This window comes from Geotrypetes seraphini, chromosome 5 (assembly GCF_902459505.1).
Source record: "Geotrypetes seraphini chromosome 5, aGeoSer1.1, whole genome shotgun sequence".
In the NCBI taxonomy this organism is placed as follows: Eukaryota; Metazoa; Chordata; class Amphibia; order Gymnophiona; family Dermophiidae; genus Geotrypetes; species Geotrypetes seraphini.
This window is the reverse complement of record NC_047088.1, coordinates 157,486,024-157,501,914: the sequence shown is the minus strand read 5'-3', so window position 1 is coordinate 157,501,914 and position 15,891 is coordinate 157,486,024. Positions and strand designations below refer to the sequence as shown.

Below are 15,891 nucleotides of genomic sequence, written 5' to 3'. Positions count from 1 at the left end.
TAATTTATGCAAGTATGTGTATACTCTGCTCAAACTCTGCCCATGCACATATCCGCTGGCAAAGTACACACCATCAAGTCATAGTGCATACTCTTCTGTTAGTCAGTAATCAATAAAGGGGTCACTTACACAGATAAATGACTAGAATATTGCCATTTACAGATCTCCTTGTCACCTACAACTAGGCAGCTCCTTACAGAATTAAACCCAAAGGGTCATGAGAACCTATGTTAATTTGGGATACCCTGAAAAATATTGAACAGAATGAGTTAGCTTTTTTATTCAATCCAGTTTCCAATTCAATGAATAAAATATTACCAATTCAAGCCACTAATACTCACCTTTAATAGATACCATAGTGGTTTTGTGCTAACCTGCATGCAAGCAAAGAGTTTCAACTTTGACACTGGTCTATAGAGTCAGAAACTCCATGCGCGGTACTTAAATATGTATTGAATGAGTTTTCAAGAAAGAAAGCTTTCAGACAGAGCCTTACCTATTTGTAAAGTACCGCCACAATGTATAGTATAGGTAAAATGATCATTTTTAAGACAAGCTTTCCCTTAAAAAAAAAAAAAAAACTTCTAATGGAATTTAAGCAGCAAGGTAAAAGGAAGGAAAAGGAGTGAAATATAGTAGAAGATAAAGGATCTTACTAGATTTGAAATGTAATGATCAGAAGCTATTAGAGGACAGGATCAATTAAAAAAAAAGAAAAGAAAATCATCTTAATTATTTTTTATAGGATCCCAAGTTAATTCCTTTGGGGAAGAGCACTTTGGAAATGCTATCAGTTAATACTGTGATTTATCCTGTAACGGACAACGCTCCATAAATAACTAATATTCCAAGGGGTCCTTTTACTAACCTAACCTATGTTAGGTCCTGATGTGCGTCTAGCACAACAAAAAATGAATTAATTTGGGAAGCTCTAACGCATGTCTTTATTGCCTATAAAATAGGTGACAGTAAGTGCTCCTAAGGTAATTTTTTTTTAAAAATGGCAATATGGAGATTTATAGCCACAATAAAAAATGGCCTTAGCACATGAGAAAGACCTATATAAGGGCTTGCTAAGGTCAATTTTTACTACAGATTTGAAAAAACACCTCTAAGTTACTTAACAAAGTATATATTCTCTCTCATATCACATTCATGCACTTTGTGACTGAAATACAGTTATATGTTTGCACCAATAATTATGACCACCAAATATATTTCCTCCCTTTAACTCCCCTCCCCCACAACCCTACCCTTTGCTATTTACTGAATCAAGAAAAATTACTTGACAATACTTTACTGCTGCATGTTGATCCTCAAGCACTTAAAAAACAGTCAGTTTTACCTAATGCACTTTCTGAGGGTTATTGGGGGAGGAAGGATAGTGCGTTGCTTTTGGGGGTTCTTTTTGTTATAGCAAACACCTAAAATAATACAAAAGTATGAAAAGAACAGGCATTGATGTGGTTAAAATATTCTTAAAAGGCACACATTAAAATAAAATTATATAAACTTAAAAACAGGTTATCATTTGAGAATGGATACTAAAATTATACCAGCCAAAGTGAATAAAAGTATATTTGGAGAATATTACATGACTGATTTTCCCTGTGCTAAAATTTTTATTGTGTTACTTCAGGGGTCACCTAGGATCTCTCATCTCTGTACTATTTCTGCTCATAAGCAGGATGAACAAAAGCCACCATGAAAAATAAACCTAGTTTCCAGTTTTCATCTTTAATAAGTTTTACAGCAATTTGAACTTGGGCATCTTCCACCCTGGAGGCAAGACAGAGATACCAGCTTCAAAATATATTCCATTAATCAAAATCAAATCAAATGTAAAGCATTTACAATTTATTTTTGTAAGAGCTTTTTCTCAAAACCATTATTTGCATTTGTAACCCTTCAGAATATCATTCATCTCATGACCCTTTCCATTCTAAGTAGTGCACCTCTCTCAACTAATTTCAACCATTAGGTTTTAGATTTCTAACTCTTGGCACGCAAGAATGTGTCATCAAGTTATATCACCATAAAATAAAGTAGCACATATCCAAAACAGAAAAAGGACACTGTAGTTCAAAGTATCACAAATGGCTATCTTGTCAATAAAGTGTTAAAAGCACTATATTGAAAATAAAGCTGTTGAAAGAGAACACTTCCTCCAAAATATTCTTTTGGTTTGGGAATTCACTGGATGGCTGAATACTTTCTAAAGAAAAAAATCAGACCTTGCTCTCTATGGCATAAATGACCCAAATTTATGTTTAGCATCCCTCAGGGCCAGCAGAGCTCTGGCATGCCAAAGAATGGGACCCCACCTGTTGGTTAAACAAGAGGCATTGAAAGAATAAGCCTCAGAAGAGGCTTTCCATCACTCTGTCAACAAGTGTCTCCCAATTTCCCTGGGAGGTGGGAATATATGAAAAAGAAAAACACAGAATACGGATTGTCTTATTTGTCAAATATAACTGCTTTGAGTGAAGAGAAATGAATATGTTTCTACAGATCTTTGTATATCTACTAAATTTGATCTGAAAGAAGATGCTACACATTATGCACTTAAGAGTAATCTAAAGGAAATTAGCAATATAAATGCTATGTTACTTCTTAACTATCGGGGAGGATAAATAATTGTCGTCATCATCATCCGTCCAGCACCCCTAGAACAGCTATGTAAAAGAGAATACTACTAACAGGTCTGCTTCAGGTTATTGTCAAGTTAGTAGCTATAATGCCCCCTTTCTACACTCTTCTGTTTTCAAAAGGAAATGAGACTTACCCCCCCCACCTCTTCACTTTTATTAAACCACAATAACAGTTATTAACGCAGAGAGCTGCGCTAAATACTCTGCGGTCCTCCCAACGCTTTGGTAAAAGGGAGGTTAGTTTGGGAAGATTAGAGTTTAAAGCAGCCTTGTGACCTCTGCTCATTGCACATTTGTATCAAAATATAAAGTTAGACATAGGGCATGGAATAAACTTCTATATATTGACTTTTTTCTGTTCTTTGCTTTACTTTGTAAAATGTAAGCACATTACCTGTTTTCAGCTAATACCATAGATCTCCATGCCAAATCAAAAATGGTAGAGTTCTAATAAAACCTAATTTAAGAGCGATCTGGTTTACTATATAGCATTTTACTGGAGTTACCAATCAAAATGTAAATTACTACTACTTATTCTCACTTAAAAGATACTTAATAGAGGAATAGGGTTTTGCCTCTGCAGAACTCCGGGTTTCGGAATGTAACAAAGCAGCCAAAGACAATTCAATAGGCAAATCAGCCATAACTCGTACTTTGAAAAATTAAAAATTAGCCTCCCCTATACTATTACAATTCCTATTTCACTGCCCTTTTTCCAGAAAGGACATACTGTTCCTGCAAACAGTGCACCTCCTTCATTCACACTGAAGAATGGCAGGCGCATGGCAATCTGATGATAGGTGAGCAACATTTTATGTACTGAAAACTCTTTGTCATTTCAGAAATTGTACTGCTGAAAAGGACAGTATCTATGAAGTCAGGCAAGAATTCTTGTCTTTATTCTGATTAGATGAAAAAATAATAACAGAACTATGTATGTGTTGCACACAATTTATTGTTCATAGTCGTTGCATAAATATTAAGTAAATTACGTTTAAACTTACTGAAGAACACTTTACAATGATCTGTGCAATCTTTGCACTGCTGTGTCACACACAACATCCTTCACATATAATCACCAAATTTATTCTGCCCCTTTTCATCTCCCCCCAACCCAACTAAATCAACTCTGCAATATGCCAATCAAATATGATCATATCTGGGGGAAGCTCATATTGATCTTCTAGCCCTCTGAATAGATCTAGTTGACTAACTCTCAAGCTGTTCTTAGGTTTAGGGGAGAAAGTCAATTAAAATAAAATCAGACTGACTTTACATCTGGTTGACAGCGCATGAGTTGCTTTACTTAGGGCCCCTTCTATCAAGCTGCGCTAGAGGTTTTTAGCACTTACTTCACTGGCCCGCACTAAAAACCTTTACAATAGCGCAGTTTGATAAAAGGGGGGATGGGGTTAATTTATATCTGTGTTATTCCTCCTATATTTTGGAGCATGGGTCCCTAGAGGAGTAATTTTGAAGTATAGAAACAATGTGAAAACCCTATAAAATGTTCAGCCTTAGCACATGGGAAACACTTGAATAAGATTAAAAATAGGAATATATTTCCAAAGACAAAATTATGGAGCCTACCAAAGATGTAAAGTCAATCAGTCACCAAATCCCAGGTAATTGTGAAGTTAGTTCTTGTGAGAACAATCTGTGGTGGTGAATAGTTTCATTTATTAAAAATAAGATTTTTTTTTAGGATATTGGAGTGCTTAGATGAATGAATTTTCAAAAACAAAAAAGCAGAATACTATGGACATTTCTTATGGAGATAATACCATATTTGAGAGGCATATACCCCAAAATATTTACTACTTTTTCATATGCACTTTAATAACTCTGCACATGTCATCGACACTTAAAATTTATCTAGCTGCCCATTCTGGTTTACATCTGACTAAAAACTCCAATAAGAGGCTCTGGTTAGCTACATTGAAATATGCAGTCTCTCTGACCAGGGTTTTAAGCTTGAGAAGGCAGATAGCCACTTACCCATAAAAACATCATTTGCACAAATCTTTATTCACACAAACACTTCTATAGCAGCCAAAAAAAGACATAACCAGGCCACAAAGTGAAGAACAATATACAATAGGAGGACTGTACTTCTGAACAGTTTCAGAAGGAAAGCATTTGCATAAATATCTTTATCTTTTACAGTACTACCATGAAATTGTGCCAAGATGGTTTCCAAACTTCACAGTGCCATATATTAGATTTCATTGAAACTCATGCAAAAGAATGTGCACGATGTGGGTCCATCTCAATGTAGCACAAAAGCATACCAGTTATTGGTCATTCTGACACGATCATGCCACACTATATTGCTAACAATAATAAAATAAAATAAGTGTCCCATTCATTCTTCAATTATGCTTTTAGTCCCTCTGTTTTACTCTTTAATTTTTATTCAGTCACTGTTATTTCTCTTCACCACGACTTTCAGGTTGAAGTCACTCCCTGCCTGCTGGCTGTCAGGACGGGGGGACGCCCCTCTCCCAGACTCACCTTCTTCCGGATGTCTTCATCATTTGCTCCAAGAGATGCATAGAGCTTGAAGGCAGCCTGGCGTAGTTCATGAGCATGTTTTAAGTCATGGTCAAGCTAATACAGAACAAAACATACAGTTATTCACACAAATAAAATCCAGGCATCCTCCACACTAACATTTCTGGGCTGTTAAAGGTACAGGAAGAAAAACTATCGTAGTACAAGATACCACTAAAGAATGGGATGCGTGGAAGACAATTCTATAACTGTGCTCCAAGGTCAGCATGTAAGGGGGCGCTTATTTCAAACTTATTCTTTAAAGAAAAAGTAGGCACTTGCTTTTCTTTGCAGAATACTATGTCAAATGGCAGAAAATGTACTGGAAGATTAGGTTTCTACCTATGATAATCTTTTTCTGTTAGTCCCTGGAGGATTCCATACCCTAAGTATTCAATCCCAACCCGCAGTCCGGGTGTTGCTGAATTCACATATTTTCAGAACACATGCTGCACTCCCCCTAATGGTAGAAACAGTTCAGTCCCACAGAGGAAAATCCCCATCAACACAAGTAAATCACAAACTGGTATGCTCTGTAAAATATAACAGGCACAAAGGCAACGAGTACCCCAAGAAAGGCCTTTAGCAACGAACCTACTCGCAGGCTTGAAGATTTTCCAGCCAGCTGACAAATCCTGTGGGGAGTTTCTGTAAGGAGAGTAACTGAAGCAGAAAGGAGCAGGCTACATCAACAACTGAATGTAAACAGAGAGGGTGGGCCATATGGAATCTTCTAGGGACTAACAGAAAGAAGATCATCATAGGTAGAAACCTAATCTTCCATTCTGTTACGTCCCTTCTGGATTCCATACGCTAGGTGACGTACCAAAGCCATGGTAACTAGGGAGGGACAGAAGAGCCTGTTCTTAAAACTAAGGTCCCAAAAGCGGCATCAGAGCGCACCGCCATGTCCACAGGGTAAAACCAGGTAAAAGTATAAAGCGAGGACCAAATAGCCGCCCTACAAATTTCATCAGGATGAATTGTGTGAGATTCCCCCCATGACACAGCCACACTTCTCGTCGAGTACGCTTTAAACGAGCTCAGCGGCTGCTTGCCATGGGCGATGTAAGTCGTGGAAATAGCCATTCGAATCCAACGAGCGATCGAGGACTTGGACACCAGCCTACCACGAGGCACAGCAGTCAGAATAAAAAAGGTGATCAGAAAGCCTAAACTCATCAGTCCTTTCCAAATAATGGAGCAAGGCCCTCCTGACATCCAATTTATGTAAGATCTGATCTTTTGCGCTCTCAACCTGATAGCTGAAATGCAAGCAAACTAACCTCCTGGTTGACATGAAAAAACAAGACTATTTTCGGCAAGAAGGAAGGTACAGTATGGAGAAAAAAACCCGCGTCCAAAATATAGAGAAAGGGTTCCCTGCACGAAAAAGCCTGAAGCTCCGAAATATGCTACGCAGAGAGAATTGCGATCAGAAAAGGGGAGGGGAGTGTGTGGCGCAGTGGTTAAAGCTAAAGCCTCATCACTCTGGGGTTGTGGGTTCAAACCCACGCTGCTCCTTGTGACCCTGGGCAAGTCACTTAATCCCCCCATTGTCCCATGTACATTAAGTAGATTGTGAGCCCGCCGGGACAGACAGGGAAAAATGCTTGAGTATCTGAATAAATTAATGTAAACCGTTCTGAGCTCCCCTGGGAGAACGGTATAGAAAATTGAATAAATAATTTATGGTAAGGTCCAGAAAAGAAGCATCCTTCAGGGATTTGAAAGGAGCCTCACCAAGGCCCTGCAAAATGATGTTAAGATTCCAAGAAAGGAAAGGAAGACATATGGAAGGATGCAGACGAAGCACCCCCCTCATGAATCTGATCACATCCGGATAAGTCGTAAGCGAACTAGCACCATTACATGTATGAAAACACAAAAGTCCCGCCACCTGAACCTTCAGGAAGGCTACTGCCAGACCTTTGTCTAAACCAGACATGGGCAAACTATGACTCACGAGCCATATCCCACCTGTTTAGTTTTTTAATCCGGCCCGCAGCGTCCATAGTTTGCCCATGTCTGCAGCCCTTTCTCTTACCATTATTGTGTGTGGCGGATGCTGCAAAGCGCCGGGCAGTCCCGTTCTAACAATAACATTGTTAGAATAACTGCATATTCTACGAGCGTAAGGTACCACTAAACTAAGCGCCTAATGTACACTTTTGGCCATCACACGGGCAGGGCCAGCGTTAGGAGGGAGCAAAAAGGGCAGCTGCCCTGGGCTCCGTGGCTCGGGAAGGCCCCCTGTGAACCAGCATATCCTCCTCCTTCTATCTACAGTGGTCTGATGCAGTCCTTACCTTCCGTCGCAGACAAATCCATTTTTGCTGCAGGTCTCCAGCCGCAGCAGCCAATCTGAACAGCTGCCTACAACTCCCTTCCCTGCTTTCCCTTGCCCTGGTCCTCCCAGGCTGAAACCGGAAGTTGCGTCATTGGGGATGGACTGCGGCAGAAGGAAAGCAGGGAGGGGAGCTATACTCAACGCTTCAGATTGGCTGCCGCAGCTGAAAGTCCCCTGCAGCAAAAATGGATTTTTCAGTGATGAAAGGTAAGAGCAACATCAGACCGGCATGGATAGAAGGAGGAAGACATACAGTTACTAGCTGTAATTTTTTTAAAGTAGAAAGCGGGATTGGGAGAGGGAGTTAAAAGAAGTGCCAGTCTGAGTATAGGAGTAGAGTAGGGAACAGCTTATGGGACTGGAAACATAGGAGGAGAAGGAGGGAGGGAGGGAGGGAGAGAGATGATGGGAAGTGATCTGAAAGGAGAGAAGAGAAACAGAGAAGTTGGATGTGGAGTGGGGTGGAGTGAAGGAAGAAGAAAAATACTTGAAAAGAGGACTGTTGGGAAGAGAAAGGATGAGATTGGGGGAGGGAAAGAATGTGCGCAACTTTGTAACACAATGCACAAAAAGAAAATTTGCAAGGATTCAGCAGATGGCAGCTGCGGGAGTGCTGTTTCCTCCTGTAGCATCAGACACACACACACCCACCCACCCGTGCCCCACCCCCCGGTCAAATTTAAGAATCCATTGTGGCCCACAAGTCAAAAAAAGTTTGCCCACCCCTGGCCTAAACCCTCCTGAAGAAAAGCCAGAATCACCAAAGCAGGAGCTCTCTCGAGCTCCACCTGATCCCTAGCACACCAGAGCTGGAAAGCCATAGTAGAGGATTTATTTGAGCGCAGAGTCGTCGAGATAACTACCTCCGAATAACCTCCAAAAATAAAAAATAACGATTTGGGGTCTGGGGAGGTGGGGGACCTGAACCCTGCCCACAGAAACTGGGTTTTAAAATGTTTTCCAAGCCACCCCAAAGTTCCTATAGGGAATAATGGAGTTACTCACAGTTCCTGCAGTGCCTTTTGCCTGTCAACGTTTGTAGCAGCTGAATGGAGAAAAAAGGAACTTTTCTGCCTCAGAACAGCTCCAAATGGCCAGGAATGAAGATCTTCAGACTGCCAGCCAGCCAGAGACCAACCCCCAACCTCCCCCTCCACAGATCCTCTGCCACGCGGTTGGGGGCGGGAAAGGCAGCCTGCCCCTGAAACCCTGGTGAGTTTCTGTTCAGATTCACACAGTCTGTGCTAGAAACCTGTGCCACTAGAATTCCAAGGGAAAGGGCCCCGGGCACTTAAAAAGGGTGGCATACAGCAGGCTGGCTCCAAAGATAAACCAAAGTTTCTCTATGAAGCTTCAGTTTGTTTTCACAGGACTGTGTCCTTTTCTCCAACAGCGGACCACTGGAGAGGGGTCTCAAGGCATTGAAGCCACCGAAATTTAAGTAAACTTTAAGTAAAAAAATAAGAAACAGAAGCAGAGCAACAGCTAAAGACTTCTGTCCAGACTGCTTGCAGAAATTGAAACTGTTTTAACCACTAGGGTGAGTGCAGCATGTATTCTGAAAAGATGTGAATTGTGCAACACCCAGACTGCGGGTTGGGATTTGAACACCTAGCGTATGGAATCCGGAAGGGACGTAACAGAATTACATTTAGGATATGATCACTTGTACCAGCCCCACAGATAAAGCAGTTGCTTACCTGCAGCAGGTGTTCTCCGAGGACAGCAGAAAGTACAGTCTCACATGTGGGTGAGGTCATCCAACTTAGCCCTCATGTAGTTTGCAGCTTGTTGACACCAAGCTTTTGAGAGTGTTGCACTGTGTGTGCCTTCACACCAGCAGCTGTCATATGGGACCTTTACAGTTGAGTTTCTAGCTTATAGAATACAACTCCAAAAGGTGAAGTGAGAGAATATGTGAGACTATGTATCCTGCTATCCTCAGAGAACACCTACTTACTACATGTAAGCAATTTTATATTTTCTGAGGACAGACGGGGGACTCCAGCTACAGACTCTCTTTAATGTAATAATATGAAATGAAACATTCATGCAAAATACAAGGCTTAAGAAGTAATAGAATTGTATGAATTCCTTTTTTGGGAAGATACCCTGGAACAGAAAAAAATAGGGCTGAGGGGCACAGGGAGTGGAGTTGGATTCTAAACTCCAAATAATTTCTGAAGGACTGTTCAGCCAAACTGACTTGCATCAGGAGTCTTATTTCAAACAGCAATATGATGTGAATGTGTGGACTGAAGATAATCTATGATAATCGCTTTTATGGATGCTGACCTCAAGTGGGCTACTGATACAACCATGGAAAAATTATGTTACCACCTGTTAATTTTCTTTACTTTAGACACAGCAGATTAATCCACAGACTAGTGGGATAGCACACATCTACCAGCAGGTAGAGATAGAGAAACTGATTAACAGATGGTCCTCTTGGATGGAATATCTCCTGCACCTTCAGTATCGCTCCTTGTCCAAGCATCTAGAACCAGTAATATGCTCAGTATGCAAAAAACTTCTTTCCCATAACAAATTTCAAAGGTAATAAAACAGAATACACTTCTCCCTCCGAATCCGCGGTTTCAGTATTTGCGGATTTTTTGTTTGAAACAGGAAAGGCTGCATTCTGGACCTCCCCGCCTCCCTCATGCCTTCCCCCTGGCGTCCCGGACCTTACCTGGTGATCTAGAGGGCTTTCGGGGCAGGAGCGATCTTCCTATGCTCCTGCCACATGCAGATCACCGAGACAAAATGACTGCGGGGAGTTCCCATCGTAGTCTCGAGAGAAGCATCCTACGGACATCGAGCAAACGTAGGGAACGAAAATCCTCCCCCCAGTCCTCCTCCCGGAAGGCAGGAAGGAAGAGAAACTGGTTGACATGAAAGGATGATACCACCTTAGGAAGAAAAGATGGAACTGTTCAAACCGACACTCCAGAATCCATAATTCGCAAAAAAGGTTCCCTGCAGGACAATGCCTGCAACTCGGAAACCCACAGGGCCGAAACCATGGCTACTAGAAACACTGTTTTCAACGTCTTTAGAGTCGCATTAGACAAAAAGCTCAAATCGGGCATTCTGTAACCCCCCCCCCACCCCAAAGAAACAACTTAAGACTCCACTCTGGAGTACCTGACCGATCATTGGCCAAGGAGGAAACAAATAGAGAAGAGGACTCGTCGACCACGAAAGAGTCTTGCCTTGGATGAAGCTTGCTCCACTTGATTGGCAGCTTTCATGTCCTCACTGACGATCACCCCTAAGTCTCGTTCTTCTACCGTTCTTGTTAGGATCTCGCCATTAAGGGTGTAAGTCTTACATGGGTTATGGCCGCCCAGGTGCATAACTTTGCATTTTTTGGCATTGAAGCTGAGTTGCCAGTTCCTAGACCAGCGCTCCAGGAGGAGCAGGTCGTGCATCATGTTGTCAGGCATTGAATCTTCATCCGTTGTGTTTATGCCCACAACATTGCCCAGTTTGACGTCATCGGCAAATAATGTCATTTTACCTCGCAGCCCTTCTGCTAAGTCACTTATAAAGATGTTGGATAGGATCGGGCCCAGGACCGAGCCCTGCGGCACCCCACTGATCACCTCCGTCATTTCTGAGGGAGTGCCGTTCACCACCGCCCTCTGAAGCCTACCTCCAAGCCAGTTCCCAACCCATTTCGTCAATGTATCGCCCAATCCCATAGAACTCATCTTGCTTAGTAACCTGCGGTGTGGTACATTATCGAATGCTTTGCTGAAGTCCAGGTACACGATGTCCAGGGACTCCCCAACATCCAGCTTCCCCGTCACCCAGTCAAAGAAGCTGATTAGGTTGGATTGGCATGATCTCCCCTTAGCAAATCCGTGTTGACGGGGATCCCGTAGATTCTCCTCATCCAGGATCGTATCCAATTGGTGTTTAATTAGAGTTTCCATTAGTTTGCTCACTATTGATGTGAGACTCACCGGTATGTAGTTTGCCGTCTCCATCTTGGAGCCTTTCTTGTGGAGTGGAATAACGTTAGCCGTCTTCCAGTCCAACGGGACACTGCCTGTACTGAGAGAGAGGTTGAAGAGTGCGGACAGTGGCTCCGCCAAGACCTCACTCAACTCCCTAAGCACCCTGGGGTGTAGGTTGTCAGGCCCCATTGCCTTGTTAACCTTGAGTTTTGACAGCTCAACGTAGACACTGCTGGACGTAAACTTGAAGTTACTAAACGGGTCAATTGAGTCAACCCATGTCTGTAGCTGTGGGTCATGCCCCGGTGCTTCTCTGGTGAATACTGAGCAGAAGTATTCATTTAGCAGCTGGGCTTTTTCTGAATCCTTTTCCACATACTCCCCGTCTGTTTTCTTAAGACGTACAATCCCGCCTGAGTTTTTACTTCTGTCACTGATATATCTGAAGAAGGATTTATCTCCCTTCTGGATGTTCTTAGCTAGAGATTCCTCCATGTGGAATTTAGCCTCCCTGACAGCTGTTTTGACGGCCTTTGACTTGGTCAGGTAGTCTGCTCTAGAGTCCTGTTTCCCCGATTGTTTGTAAGAGATGAATGCTTTTTTCTTCTCCTTCATGAGGTCTGAGATCTCTGCAGTGAACCTCTGCGGCTTATTGTTCCTTCGCCGTTTACTTATTAATTTAACATAGCGGTTTGTCGCTTCTTGTATGGTGGCTTTCAAAGTTGACCACATTTCTTCCACGCTATCGGTTTCTGCTTGGCTATGTAGCGCCTGGTGGACAAAGGAACCCATGTCTTGGAAGTTTGTGTCCCTGAAATTGAGGACTTTGGTCAGTGTGGTAGTTTTAGTGAAACCTTTCTTAAGATTGAACCATACCATGTTGTGGTCATACCTCTTTGTCTGTTAATATATGCCACCACCGTGACACTGTCTCAAAAAGACACTCAGTCAACCCTGAATCATGGCCTGAAACGCCTGAAGCACTAGCCAGATCACCCACAACTCCAAAAGAGTGATAAACCACTGAGCCTCCTCCTGAGACCAGACTCCCTGCACTGAGGACTGAAGGCATTGAGCCCCCTCATCCCAAGAGGTAACTATGATCCGTGGTAACTATGATCCAGTCCGGCGATGCCAGTAGCATGCCTTTGAACAGATTGATCTTGCTCAGCCACCAATTCATGCTGAAGGACGCTTGAGGAGTGCACTGGAGACAACATAGAAACATAGAAACATAGAAATAGACGGCAGATAAGGGCCACGGCCCATCAAGTCTGCCCACTCCAGTGACCCTCCCTATCTATCTTTGCGGATAGATCCCACATGTCTATCCCATCTGGCCTTAAAATCCGGCACACTGCTGGCCTCAATAACCTGAAGTGGAAGACTATTCCAGCGATCAACCACCCTTTCAGTGAAGAAGAACTTCCTAGTGTCACTGTGCAGTTTCCCGCCCCTGATTTTCCACAAATGCCCCCTTGTTGCTGCGGGACCCTTGAAGAAGAAGATGTCTTCTTCCACCTCGATGCAGCCCGTGAGATATTTGAATGTCTCGATCATATCTCTCCTCTCTCGACGTTCCTCGAGTGAGTAGAACTGCAATTTCCCCAACCGCTCCTCGATTGTAATCCTGAGATACTGGGGACCACCAGAACAGAAGTGACTGTTGCGACGGTCTCATGTGAAAGCGAGCCCAAGGCACCACTTCCAGAGACAGAGCTCATGTCTCTGGATAGAAACACTTTCCCCACCTTCGTGTCGAGCATCACCCCCAGATGTTCCAACGATTGCGAGGGGATAAGAGAGCTCTTTGGAAAGTTGATGACCCACTCCAAAGATTGAAGAAGGGAAATTACTCCTTGAGTCACTGTCAAACTCTGCTCTCTGGAAGACACCCGAATCAACCAGTCGTCCAAATAAGGATGTACCTGAATCCCCTGTTTGCAAAGAAACGCCGCCACTATTACCATCACCTTCAAAAATGTCCGTGTAACCATGGCTAGGCCAAACAGCATCACTTGAAACTGATAATGGTGGCAGAGGACAGTGGCCAGATTGGAATATGTAAATAGGCTTCTTTGAGATTGGGCGCTGTAAGAAACTTCCCTAGTTGCAATAACCGATCTCACCGCTGCAATAACCGATCTCACCATTTCCATTCGGAAATGTCTGACATTGAGAAACTGATTGATCCTTTTTAGATCCCCCATTCTTGGGCACTATGAAGTAAATGGAATATCTTCCCTGGTCCCTTTGTTCCAGAGGAACTGGAACCACTGTCCCGAGTTCCAGAAGAACCTGTAAGGGTGTCTCACACTGAGTCCCTCTGGGCTGCCCCCGTGCACAGGGAGACCCAAGAAAGAATCTGCGATGGGAGAGAAAAATTCTAAATTGTAACCTTCTCAACGTTATCTTGGCCCACTCCACCAGAAAGGAAGACAGCCATCCCCCCCCCTATGGACACGGCGGAGGGAGCCGAGACCCCATTACTGAGAATTACATAAGGCTGGGGTAAGGGCTGGTTGAGCGGTCAGGGGTTTTGCAAAACAAAAGGAACTCTTCTGCGGAAACCTAGGCCTAGAAGTAAAAGATAACCTGTAAGTAGGAGTGAAGGACGGCTTCCCGGGCCTATACCACTTCACATCACAGAAACGGGGCCGGGAAGACAAAGACTTCGAAGGTCCCTTAGGCTTATCTTCTGGTAATCTCTGAGTTTTGGAGTCACCAAAATCTTTCACCGATGACGCTAAACTATGCAACATAGTAGGCAAAAGCACAATGCCCGACAATATGGCGCAGGACCTACTCTTACTGGAACATTGGTCCACAACTTGACAACTAAGTTTCAATGCCAAAAAGTGTAAGGTCATGCACCTTGGCAGCAGAAATCCATGCAGAACTTACAACCTAAATGATGAGACCTTAGCAAGAACTACAGCAGAACGGGACTTAGGAGTGATCATTAGTGAAGATATGAAGACTGCCTATCAAGTGGAGAAAGCTTCATCCAAGGTTAGACAAATGATGGGTTGTATCCAAAGAAGTTTCGTCAGCCGGAAGCCCAAAATTATAATGCCGCTGTACAGATCCATGGTGAGGCCTCATCTGGAATATTGTGTGCAATTCTGGAGGCCATATTAACAAAAAGATGTGCTGAGAGTTGAGTCGGTTCAGCAAATGGCCACCAGGATGGTCTCAGGACTCAAGGATCTCCCGTATGAGGAACGGCTGGGTAAGTTGCAGCTATACTCTCTCGAGGAACGCAGAGAGAGGGGAGACATGATTGAGACGTTCAAATATGTCACGGGCCATATTGAGGTAGAAGAAGATATATTTTTCCTTAAAGGACATATGGCAACAAGAGGGCATCCGTTGAAAATCAGGGGTGGGAGATTTCATAGCGACACTAGGAAGTATTTCTTCACCGAAAGGGTGGTTGATCATTGGAATGATCTTCCACTGCAGGTAACTGAGGCCAGCAGCGTACTAGATTTTAAGAAAAAATGGGATAAGCATGTGGGATCACTTCAAGGAAGAACTTAGGGGGGTGGGTCATTAGAGTGGGCAGACTTGTTGGGCCGTGGCTCTTTTCTGCCGTCATATTCTATGTTTCTATGTTTAACTTGTCCAAATCCTCATCAAACAACAGACGAGCCATAAAAGGGAGCAGCACAAGCTGAAGTTTGGAAGCCACATCCATCGCCCAATGGCGTAGCCACAATGATCTGCGGGAAATTGCAGAAAGAGACATTTGTTTTGCAGAAGCACAAATAATATCATATAAGGCATCCGCCAAATATGTTAAACCCGTTTCCATACCTGAAAATTCAGATGGAACAGGCCTGTCTGACTCCATCATCGTATCTGCCATTCGTTGTGCCCATTGCAGATATGCCCGTGCCGCATAGGAACTGCACACGGCTGCTTGCAATGTAACTGCCACTACTTCAAAGGAAAGCTTCAGCGAAGATTCAATCTTCTTATCCTGGGTGGCTTTCAGCACTACACCTCCCTCAAACAGAAATGTAGTTTTTTTGGTAACTGCGGCCAACAAAGCGTCTACCCTCGGGAGCTTAATCCTCTTCAGCTCCTCCTGTGCCACTGGGTACAATTGCCGCATGGTCTTTACCACTCGGAGACCCACTTCTGAAGTGTCCCTGCATGGCCTCATGGACCGGAAATGTCTTAGGAGGTTTTCTCGTGCCCACCATAAGAGGGTTAGCCGACCCTGTTACCTGCAGATCAACTTGAGAAATAGTTAGACCTCGCAATGTCTTAGAAATCAAAGATAATTCCTCCTTATGGAAAAGGCGCAACGCTATGGATCATCCACTTCCCTATCTAGAACGTCATCTAGCTCCAAATCTGCAAC

The 15,891-nt window shown here is 43.3% G+C and overlaps 1 protein-coding gene across 7 annotated transcripts in view; it reads right to left on the bottom strand.

The window, feature by feature from the left end:
• The window catches only part of ARMC8 (armadillo repeat containing 8), a 274,168-nt gene that overhangs the window by 138,419 nt on the left and 119,858 nt on the right, over positions 1-15,891 (bottom strand). For all 7 annotated transcript variants that reach the window (XM_033944179.1, XM_033944181.1, XM_033944180.1 and 4 more), the window contains one exon: positions 5,166-5,261. In XM_033944179.1, the coding sequence (XP_033800070.1) occupies positions 5,166-5,261 (96 nt within the window). The remainder of the gene's footprint in view (positions 1-5,165; positions 5,262-15,891) is intronic.